The sequence below is a fragment of the Polyodon spathula genome, chromosome 12 (assembly GCF_017654505.1).
Source record: "Polyodon spathula isolate WHYD16114869_AA chromosome 12, ASM1765450v1, whole genome shotgun sequence".
NCBI lineage: Eukaryota > Metazoa > Chordata > Actinopteri > Acipenseriformes > Polyodontidae > Polyodon > Polyodon spathula.
In genome coordinates, this window is record NC_054545.1 from 5,039,889 (window position 1) to 5,051,287 (window position 11,399).

At 38.9% G+C, this 11,399-nt stretch overlaps 1 protein-coding gene across 2 annotated transcripts; it reads left to right on the forward strand.

Moving 5' to 3' along the window:
- The first annotated feature begins 135 nt into the window (after positions 1-135).
- Positions 136-4,316, forward strand: LOC121324973 (protein TMED8-like). 2 transcript variants are annotated; one of them, XM_041267229.1, is made up of 6 exons: positions 136-564; positions 1,212-1,323; positions 1,769-1,880; positions 2,073-2,205; positions 2,379-2,672; positions 3,180-4,316. In XM_041267229.1, exons 1-6 carry the CDS (start codon positions 384-386, stop codon positions 3,395-3,397), a joined length of 1,050 nt encoding a protein of 349 aa, XP_041123163.1. In that variant the 5' UTR covers positions 136-383; the 3' UTR covers positions 3,398-4,316. The 2 variants fall into 2 exon arrangements, with proteins under 2 accessions (XP_041123163.1, XP_041123162.1); XM_041267228.1 differs by having other exon boundaries at positions 139-564; positions 2,070-2,205.
- Positions 4,317-11,399: the final 7,083 nt, after the last annotated feature.

Consider the following 11,399-nt stretch of genomic DNA (forward strand, 5'->3'; position numbering starts at 1 on the left):
ACAAATTAACAGTAAATAATTATGAGAATAAAAATATCAATAATAGCAAAACAAATCTAAACAAATGAAGAATCCAATAAATACACAAGATTGTTAAAACACAAAAAAATCACAGAAGTAAGCGCATCAAATAAATAAAAACAACTGTTTGTAACAACTACAAAAACAACTGTAACAATACATATTTATAGATTTTAATAGTGCTATGTGCGCACAACTATATTTGCCCAATTGTTGCTGCAAATTGCATGAAAAAACAAAATACTTGCTATCCCTACACACGAAAAATGGCATTCTCTAATAAATGTAATGATATCATAACTCTTTTGCGCCACAACCCATAGCTCTCAACCCGTTCGATAATTTCCGTTGTTTTCCGACCAATGACGGAAGTCTGCGTTTTGCTCACAGCTCACAACGTCTCTCTCTTTACTGTGTTTTCGATGTCGTTTCTACCTGCTGCGGCGACTGTATCTCCCACAGCCCGATTTGGTCCCACCGCGGTCGGGTCGACTTTTGGATCCGGTCCGCTTTTCTCAGAGTCACCACCGACCGACAGCTCAGGTAAACATCGAAACCGCAATTCTTTATTTGGTGAAAATAACATTTCCGGATACAAATCTGGAGATCAGGTGATTAGAAAAGAAAAGTTGACACAGCGTAATCAATGCCTAAATTCGCGTAATGTATACCGAGATTAAAATAAATTAAAAATCAAAACCTGCTAGAAATTAAGGTCTGTTAAATAGAGCAAAAATCCGGATCTCTTTTTTCGTTTTATTTGCAAGGACACTTTTTTTTTTTAAACCACATGATGCATGTGATGTGTATCCTGTCACGGCGTACGTGCTAATTCTAAATGTAAAGCGTAGCATTGCTCATTGCTTAGAATGGCGCTTTGTTGCGTTAAATCTTTTTTGCATTTTAGTTACATTTTTATTTTATTTTACTGCCAACTTTCACAGTAGATCTAAAAGGTCGCCGCTTGTGGTAAGGCTGTGATTTGCACTGCTTTGCATTTTTCTACGTTTTTAGTGTGGATTAAGCATAGCCTATAATACTGTGCATTCGTGTGCACGCTAAATCACACACAGTTTTTCTTTTTAAAATATAACTCCAAGTAAAATATTTTCAATTGTGCAGAGATTATGTGATTGAGTGTTTAAGTTTATCACTGAGAAAATGTATATATATATATATATTTTTTCTAGAGATGAAAAATGTAGATATGAGTTCAGAGGTGCAGTCTCGGTTAGCAGCGCTGTCCGTCTCCTCCTTCCCAGGAATAACTTCCCAGAGCTGCCAGCACGGCTCCCAGGAGAGGTAACTGCCCACTGCTGGGTTTTACTTTTTTTTTTTTTTTAGCCTTGGAGATATTTTTATTCAAGATATTTGAACTTGGATGCAACATCCCGTTTTCAGCGATTTTCATGTTATGTGGTTACTTAGAAGTTTGTATTAATCAGAGACACCTTCACCTAGCAAATAAAACGCAATGTAAAACCTGGGATGTAGTAAGCTGAGCCTCGGTTTCATCCCTGATAGTATTTGTCTTGTGCAGTTTATACTGTAATTATGAGACTGTGTGGAAAGGCTGGGAACACTTTTATTTGACTGCTGGGAAAAAGGAAAACCCTTCTGCATCTCTATCAATCTTTCAAGGGCACTCTTGTGTTTAAAACAATCTCCTGGAGCGAATGCCCCTGTTCGCTGCACAAAGGGTTTGTATAATAACTGCTTTGTGATGTTTGCTGTCTTCTCCTATGAGATTTCAAAGCACAGAGACGTTACAGCCTCCTGATAACACCTGCAGCCCTGAGCAGCAAACCACCAAGGTGAACGATCTGAGTCTATTGAACCAGCCACAGCTCTCTTCAGAGGTAAGCAGGCTTGACGTGAGGACGTCTGTACTTGCATGATTTACCTGATTACCAAAAATTAATTGACAGTGCAGCGTTTACTTGTCTTGTTGCATTTCTGCCTTGGAGAAATAAAAAAAGTTAAAGCATGTTTTTCAGTGAAGTTTTCAGTGTGGTCGACTTGTTCAAGTGCGATGGATTCTTTTTCAGAAGACCCAAGAAGGCTGTGCCAGCTCCAGTTGCCCGCTCAGCACCCAAAATTCACTTGGCGACTCCGCGGTGATCCACTCGGACCACAATGGTGTGGCAGAAGCGGCACCCGAGGCTCCGTTAGGGGATGAGAAAGGTGAGCTTCACTGCCCTGTCACCTTTACACAGCCTGTGCTTGTTAATTACAGTTTAGAACGGTGTTCAGGCATGCTTCTTTACTTGTTTGTCCCCTGTTTACCACTGTTTACCTCAGTAACCTTTTATAAAGGTCTTCAGTCAATGCATCTGTGTGTTTTCTTCCCCCTGCAGCTCACTTGCCTCCACTGGCACCCCCCTTGACCTGGACCTCCCCGGCCATCCAGGAGTTCAAGGCGAAGCTGCGGCAGGAGAAGGAGGCGGTTCTGACAGTGTATCGCGGAGACGTAGTGACGGTGCATGTACCGACTGTCCCGGAAGGGAAGCGTATTTGCTGGGAGTTTGCCACTGATAACTACGACATCGGCTTCGGGATTTACTTCGACTGGATGCCTGTGACGAGCCGAGTGATCACCGTGCAGGTCAGCGAGTCGAGCGACGACGAGGACGATGAAGGGGAGGTGGAAGGTTAGTGCCGGTCCTGAAAATCTGTCATCAATTCAGTTGTGAAAGCAGGACCCTCCCTTTTACAGACAAGAAAATGCACTTGCACATGTTAGGTGTACAGTTTCCATACCCACACAAAGGGCCCTGTTTGTATCATGTAAGTAGTGGCAATACTGTGATACCCACAAGCTGTGCTGTCTTCCTGATACATAACAGTTTGAGCCTTTCCAGGTTTTAGTCTTTTTTTCCAACTTGTAAAATGTATTTGTCTTCTTGAACCTCAAAGAGCACTATATTTTTCACAAGGAGTGGATTTTAACAAACTATATGTTTTGTTTATATATTAAAAAGTATTAAAAAAAGGGTTAGGAAGTTAAGCTTAAAGCTAAACCCACTAATAATGTCACAGTTTCTTCTGATTTACATTGGTAATGTTGCAGTAGTTTTTTTATTTTTATTTTTTTTTATCAATGTAGGTTTACATTTTGTAAATCTGTGACTAACTCAAGTTTCCATCTCTTACTGCAGGTCCTGTAAGTCCAGGAGATATAGAAAGGGGATCGAAAGCCTGCCCTATCTCTCGCCTTGGTGAGATTTTACCAGTGTACCGACAAGACAGCCACTTAGCAGTGCAGGCTGGCCATCACGAATACCCAGGTGAAGGAACATACCTGCTCAAGTTCGACAACTCATACTCACTGTGGAGAAATAAAACTCTGTACTACCGTGTATATTACAGTGATTGAGACCAGAGCAGCGGCTTGATAATGAATGTTTTGAAAGATCTATTTTTATGTGTTGTGAAATAGCGTTTATGAAGCAGGGGTAGGTGCAGTGTATCGTTTGTTTTAATTTCTCAAATAATTGTTGTGATGTGTATTACCGTAACTGTACTAGAGACTTCAAATAGGACCACAAATCCTTGCAGTTTTTAGAAAGCGCTTTCAGAAGTAAATGATGTGTTACATAGCCTGGTAGTTCAGTATTTAGTCTAGAGGCCAGTGTCCTCGGTTTCAGTTTTGCGCTAATGAGACAGATCCTGACTGTATAAACAGGGTTGGTTTGACACGTCTGATGTGCAGAGGAAGGAAAGGCTCCCGCACACAGCATTCATCAGCACACACAAGGGCTATAGAACCTGAGAGGCTCCCATGGATTTCTTCTTGTTTTTCTAGTGTTTGCAATCCAGCTACCCGAGAGGTTTTCACTGGCTGTGCTGAAATGCTGTGTTTTTGTATGTTTTGATAGGTCTATGTTAAGGTATCTGACTATTCAGGAGCTCCTCTTTAGGTTTGCTTGCCAGCCATAGACTATGTAATGTAGGCTAGATTGGCCAATGTGCCTTTACATAAGACAATACCAGCACCCTCTGTTGCACAGTAGCAACAAAAGTAAACTTGATCCATTGTAGCAGATTGCAAGATGACGCTGAGTCTTCTTTTTAAGATGACAATCTGTCTATGTTACAAATATCTATGGCAGACTTACCAAAAAAAACCCACAGTATTTAAGTACCATATTCCTTCGAATTTAAGACACAGACCAAATTTCCCACCCTTTAAGGAAAAAAATAAAACATCAAATAAATCTGCATTTAGAAAGATACAACCCCAATTACACATAGAGAGGCAGTTTGGATCCGTTTGCTGTCACACAGAGCATTACAGTTATGAGCTGCTTCTCATTTCCAGTCTGCTCTCACACAGAGCATTACAGTTCTGTGCTGTTTCTCATTTCCAGTCGTGATTACTCACACCTGTTTTTCTCCCAGTTTGTGAACTGTGGTATTGCTTGGCATGTCGAAAAATACGGGGGTCTGATCAGCATTTCCGATCTGTCCAAGCTGGTACTGTTTGTTAGAAACGCTGAAATTGTAAAAACTTCTCTTCGAATTCCTCAGGAAGCTAATGAAGCTTCTTTGAAAATGGCTGCCTGTATGTCATGGATGATTTGAGATCAGGCAGTAACGTTTCAGTTCTTCATTTCTCTGCAGTCAGGCATGTTGCTGCTTGTGTATTCAGGCAGTAACGTCTTTGTCATTTGTCTTTTGCTTTAATATATGCATCACTGTACTGTGTTCAATTAAGACACAGGCTATTTTTGATAAGCAAAAAATGGTTAAAAAAATTCTTAAATTCAAAGGAATACGGTAATTGCAGTAAGAACCACTGAGAATAAAAGGTAAAGGTAAGAAATCAACATTAGAAGTGAAGTGATAGGATGCCTCTTTAAGGTGACCCCCTCCATAGTGGTCTGACCTCAAACCGCACTTGCATTAGTTGGCAATCTGAGGTTTATTTCTGGGCCTGCATGCTTGTTTCCAAAGACACCCATTGATTTAACGCTGCTGTACAGAAATTTTTTTTTTGTAACCAGTGAGATATTTTAAATAGGCCTGCAAATGCATGGTTTAAAAACTGCTGTCAAATCTGAGAGAAGAGAAGAGCGAGGCCCTGTCCATTTATTCCATGAGTCTTGAAAAGTGCTGCCACTTTTTCAATGCAAATCTCATACCATATTCTTTTTTTTGTATGCTTTCATAACTGAATAAAGCACCCCCAATTGCACGTTTTCTTAAATTTTGAAGCCAAAAAAGAATCCTTTCAATTTGTTGCATAGTCATACAGCTATATCGTCTTTTCAGCTGCTGTTATGAAGCTTGCCATTTATCTAATTCAAGCTTTTTAACAGGTGTTCACACCAGGACGGTCTGTTTCTGTTTTTGCTCTTTTTGCCCTTGGGGGGGGGGGGGTTTCTTTAAGTTATTATTGATAAAGAAAGCCTATTTAGAGAACCTAGATACTGTTACCCTTCTGTGTATATCTCTGTGTTTTAGTCAGTCTTGTGATGTTTCTGTCAGCTTTGTATTGGTCAAATGAATGTGAATTAATTTCATTTCTAGAAGATGATATTTGGAATATATATACAGGATTTACCTTCAGATAATGGCTCATATTTACAAAGGGTTTGCATGATCCATATGGGGCCTTATTTTCAAAGCATTTACTCCATTCCTGAGTTTTACAAAACTAGAACCAAACATATATACTGTATATTTCAAGCCCTTTTAAGCACTCAAGGTGAATTTGTTTCTCATTTTGTAACATTAACATGAATTTCTCCTTTCAAAAAAATAGGAGTTAATTAAAGAATGAAGGAATCCTTTTGAAAATAGGGTCCATAAAGTGTCTGGTCATTGACACATTTTAACCAAATTGAATGCTTTTAGTTAGAGAGAATATGTGGTTTCCAAATACATACAGAAGCATATGCATATGCAAAGGACTTCAAATACCAGTCAAGCTTCAAAATATCGCTCTATAAAATCCCAGCCTAGTGTTGACTGTGACCTCTATGAAACCCTAAACAAGCCAACTATTACCAGTTCTGTGATTGAATTTGCATCATAATATAATGTTATATTCCATCTTGCAGTGCAATGGGGTCTTCAAAATATATACATTTAAGGTCAGTATGCATTAATAAAACTGTATGCTGTGTTTGAACATCATTATAACCAAAATATGTTTGTTTTGTTTATTTTAATATACATTAAACAACTAAATGATTCCAGTATATATTCTTGTAACAATATATACAGTATATGAATTTAATATGTACAATATGTTTCTGTAATTCCTTAATAATAAAACGTAATAGATCAATTGTAATTATATCTAAAAAAAAAAAAAAAAAAAAAAGCTGGCTAATATACTTGGAATGCATTCCTGTTGGTCGTAAAAGGTATGATATCAGACAAGGAAAACTATAATAGAATAATATAACCTGCTTCACTTCTATTTTCTGAATTGATGGTTGAGTGTTTGAATTTATGGATTAATTAATAGTAGATTGTTCATGCAGGATGGTGTGGTGGTTAGCGCTGCTGCCTCATAGCTCCTGGGTTTGATTCCAGTCTCAGGGGTCTGTCTGTGTTCACGTGGGTTTTCTCTAGGTACTCCAGTTTCCTCCCACAGTCCAAAGACATGCTGGCTAAGTGGATTGGCCTCTCTAAGTTGCCCTGCAATGGACTAGCATTTCATCCAGGGTGTGGACCTGTGTCTGCCGGGTTAGTCTCTGACTCACTGCAACCCTCTATAGGATTAAGTGGTTACAAATAATGGATGGGTGTTCCATGCAAATGTCACACATGCTTACAACAGCTCAACTTATATTTATTGAAAAATGTCAGATATTTTAAAAGAACCACTGAGCGAAAACTACACACATATATAGTGTGTCTCATTCTACTGCAATCAGGTTACCCATCAGGTTCTTAAACATTCATTTAGCACCATTTTTGTAAAATAATACTGCTAAAGTTACAAGAAAGATTCATTTCAGGACCCAAAAGTGCGGTAAAGTTGTTTTGTTACTGGTTTTGCTACATTAACCCTCTTAATGTGCAAATTGTGTTTTGGTGAAAATATTTTGATAGATCTTGCCCTCTGTGTTAATAGTTTAAAATAACTAAACATAATTAGCTACTATTTGTGCTTCCTGTTTTATCAGAGAATGGATCATATTATGTTTATCTGTGCTTGCAGTCTTGTTAATCACGCACAAATGTGTGAGAAGCCACTCACAATGAGGCTGTTGCAGGCAGGAAGCAAACAGGGAGGTCTGTTCTGAATTGGGATGTTGCTGTACCCAATATCAGCACCCTTCCTTTACCTTGTGCTTGCTGCACTTTCTTAGGACTTGTCAGCCTTTACGTTATGGTTCTGCAACAGAATACAAAGCTGTACATCTCAGGCTGTTTCAGCAAAGTGCTGTAGCAATTTAAATGCCATTTATTGCTTTTTACTCACACAAACTCACTGGTACATCGTTATCATTTGTAGTTCTGCTTGTGAAACTATTGTACAAATGCCTGTTCTTTTTATGACATTCTTTCCTTTGAAAAAGACCCTGCTTCTCATACTTCGAGATTGGTAAGAGATCTTGAACTGCATGGTGTTCCACAGTGCAACTTCGCCATTAATGTGCTCTGTGAATTCATGCAATATGTCCTAATTTGTATTAATGTTCAACAGCATTGGGAATAAAGTTGCTGTTGCGAATACACGTGTGTTTTACCATTTGTCAATAATATTGAACCTCTACATCAGTGGAGTGAAGAGGAACGCCATTGTTAGTTGTGTGTTTAGGTTACTCCTTATCAATATTACTGATGCTGTGGTATTGAAGCAAGAAGAGGCACAACTTTAATACATGGAGTGACCAGAGGGGTACTGGTGGTTGACAAGAAACAGGAAACTCAAAAGGCTTAGTTTTCCAGTTCTATTTTGAATGTTCATAAACTATAGCTTTCCATTATAGACTGCAGCATTGGTTCTGATAGAAAATAAAAATAACAAACTGCCATGGGAAAACCTTTCTGCATGTTGTAAAGTACTAGCAGGATGTTTTATATGTATGAAACTATGTTGGGCTTTTTTTTTTTCCACAGATTACAGTATAATTACGCTGTATAATTTTAGTTTTTTAATTTATACTTCAGGGATTTCATCACTGTTTCTCTGGTGATGAAAGGGTTGCAATAACAATAGAACTTCAATGGGAATTCACAGTTTTTTTCAGTAGATTGTAGCTCATTAAGCCTGGTGTCTCATCGGTACTAGCTGTAGTGAGTGGAGATTTGTTTTTATAATACGAAATAAACACCAGACTTTTAACGCATTCCCTCAACCCTTTTGCATTTTAAGCCAATTTGAAACCAGTGGACAATACATGCTATAGTCTCAATATTAGCTATTTACAAAATAAATGTGCAAATATACCTGGATATTATTCATTTTAACCCTGGCCAATAATGCTCGAATAAGTATAATGCAATAATGAATTGCCAATGTTGGCTCAATCAGACACTATTCTTGTAAGTTGGTTAGAGAGTGAACAGCTGATTTTAATTCTGAAATAATCACGCACCACAGGCAGAGATTGATTCAGTAAAGTGCTAACCCAAACATTTTAATTAAGAAGTGAAAGATCTAGTTTCCACAGGTAACTGAATCGTAAATAAAACAACACACTCGTCTGGGCCTTCTTTCACTGCCGATTTGGAAGACGTCAGTGATATTTGTATGAAATGGGTAAAGTGAGTTTTTATGTTCTCTGGTCCCTTCGTGACGCTCCGTGACAGCTGATCAGGTAAATGTTATTTTGTTTTTAAACACACCTGTTGTGTCTCTGTCACGGCACAAACCTGATAATCTATCAGGTGAAATCTCAGACGCGTTCTGTAGAATTAAACGAAAGGTTTATGCATTAGCTTATTTTACTACCCGAGACCCTGTTTAGTTTGCTTTTCTTTAGTTTGATAGTGGCAACGTTCTGGTATTGCTGACTGCATGCACCTCACCCTATACGAGAAGTATCTTGTTATATTATTGGTTGCAGTTTATTGCCATACAGCAATTGTATGTCGTGAGTGTAGAACCAGACAAAAACCCAGTTTAACCACTTATTTCAGTTTCATTTTTCCTGTTTGCCAGTATACGGGACAAAGACATGAATTAATTCATGTTAAAATGGAATATAAAATGGAAAAATAAATAAATCCTCACAAATAAAATGCTCTCTGGCAAGCAAACTGTCAATTGTGATGGGTAAATTCTGTCCAGTATAGTTAATGTTCCCTCGCAACTGCAACAAGGCTTAGGTCAGTGGTTCAAACAGTGAAAAGTGGATATTGCCAGTTTGTTGTGAGGTAATATTTGAGTATGCTATGTTCTAAATTAAAGCTACAATACTCAACATGTAATCTTGCACTAAATAATAGGGTACTGAGAGCAGGGTTTGCAATTCCAGTTCCCTTTTCCAACACATCACTGATCAACATTACAATTCGCAGTATTCTGTTCAAATGAGCTTCTCTCAATGGCAACACATTACTTCAGTCGAGTCACTGTTTGTCAATTAAATTGGTCCCAAATGAAAGCAGTTGAACAATCGCAATAATTATTCTGTCTAAAATATCAATTGGAATGGAAAAAACATGAATTGACCCAAACCCTGAGGCAAAATGGACATGTGAAGCGAACATTTATCCGAAATGCCATTTTCTGCTTTAAATTCAACCGGCTCTGCTACCAGTCTCGGGTACCCTTGCCGTTGCCAAAAAAAAAAAAAAAAAAAAAAGCCTTGGAGACTGGAAATCCTATTCAGGAGACACCAGCATCACAGTGGAGGTGTCTGTCGTCCAGATGTGACGCCCCAGAAGATAGGAAGACTGTTGGCTGAAACAAGGTACACGGTGGAGCCCCTCTACTCTCATACTGCATGCATCTCTTCTTTTCAAATGCCAAACCTAAGGAACCCAAGCTATAGTGCCCCAGTGATGAACCCAGCCTGGGGAAGTCTGATCTCGCATGACTCCCCCTGATCCTCTAGGTGAGCGTGGGACCCCCAGCCCAGTTCTAACTCAGTACTTGGCACTGTCGTAATGATATACTCGCGCTGTCTAAAGATGTCTGGTGTGGGAGGAGGAGTGGAGGCTCGATCAGCTGCAATGGAGCAAGCAGACAGAGGACTCTTTGGTAAACTTCTGCTCACAGTCAATGGACAGGTATGTAAAAAAGGTGAACTACATCTGATGGGTAGGCACACATAAAAAGCAGTAAGTCCAGATGTCCAGTCAGGAGCTCTTGTTTAAACTTACCGTTTGTACCAGTAGAGAGTTAACATTTTTATTTTAGAAGTTGCCAAATTGAAATGACATTACTGTTGCTATTTACCTCCTACACACAATCCTACAATGCTGTTGTTTTTTTCATAAGGAGAAGGTCCTGTGTTGGCCAACCAGCATTTAGTTACATGACCCCTATTGCTTGGAACAGTCTGGAGAATCTGGGATGCACATCAGATCAATAACCCAAATGCATCAGCTAGATGTAGAACAATGACTAACATTAAATTTATTTTAATTAGTGGGATCCAATCATTTTAAAGAGTAAATGTTTCTGATCCCAGATTGAATGTGTGATGATGTTTTCTTTACAATGATGTTGTTTTTAATGATGTGAAGTTATTGCTGTCTGTTTTGGGCCTCTTGCCAGATTACCCTTGTAAATGAGGTATGAATGAATGAATGAATGCATACATAAATTAATAAATACCAAAAATAAATCTGAGGCTCCAAGTACTCTGACCATGATTTTATATAATCTGGTAATGTTTTTGTCAAACCGGTTAAAACCAGTTTTACTAGCAGCACCCCAGTGTCCTCCAGGAAACTGCTCAATAAGGACTGCCAGCCTTCATTCCAGCAGGTGGAAACCATGACAACACTGCAGTTCAGTGGAGTAAATCAATTGGTAAGGAGATTGACACTTTGATCTTTATTAGAGAGAGAGAGAGAGAGAGAGGCGCAGTGGACAACACACTGGACGTCAAAGGAGCAGCTTGTGTACCTCCTGAATTATGCAAGCTTGATGCAACTCCAGCTCATATCTTGAAATGAACCAGGCTCAGTGCTGCCTGTAGAGCTGGGTCTTGATGTAGCGTGTAGCCGCCTCACAGATATTCAGAGACCCACCCACATCTCAATGAGAGTTTTGTACTTTATATGTCTGGTTTCACAGACCCTGATTAACAATAATCTCGGACTGCCTTACCTAATGTAACGTTAAGATTAATGCTAATCAGGGTCTGGAAACTAGTCGATTTTGGGTCCTACTAAACTGGACCCAAAGCAGTCAGAAACGTCTTTGTAACATATATGGAATACAACCAATGAGTTGATTT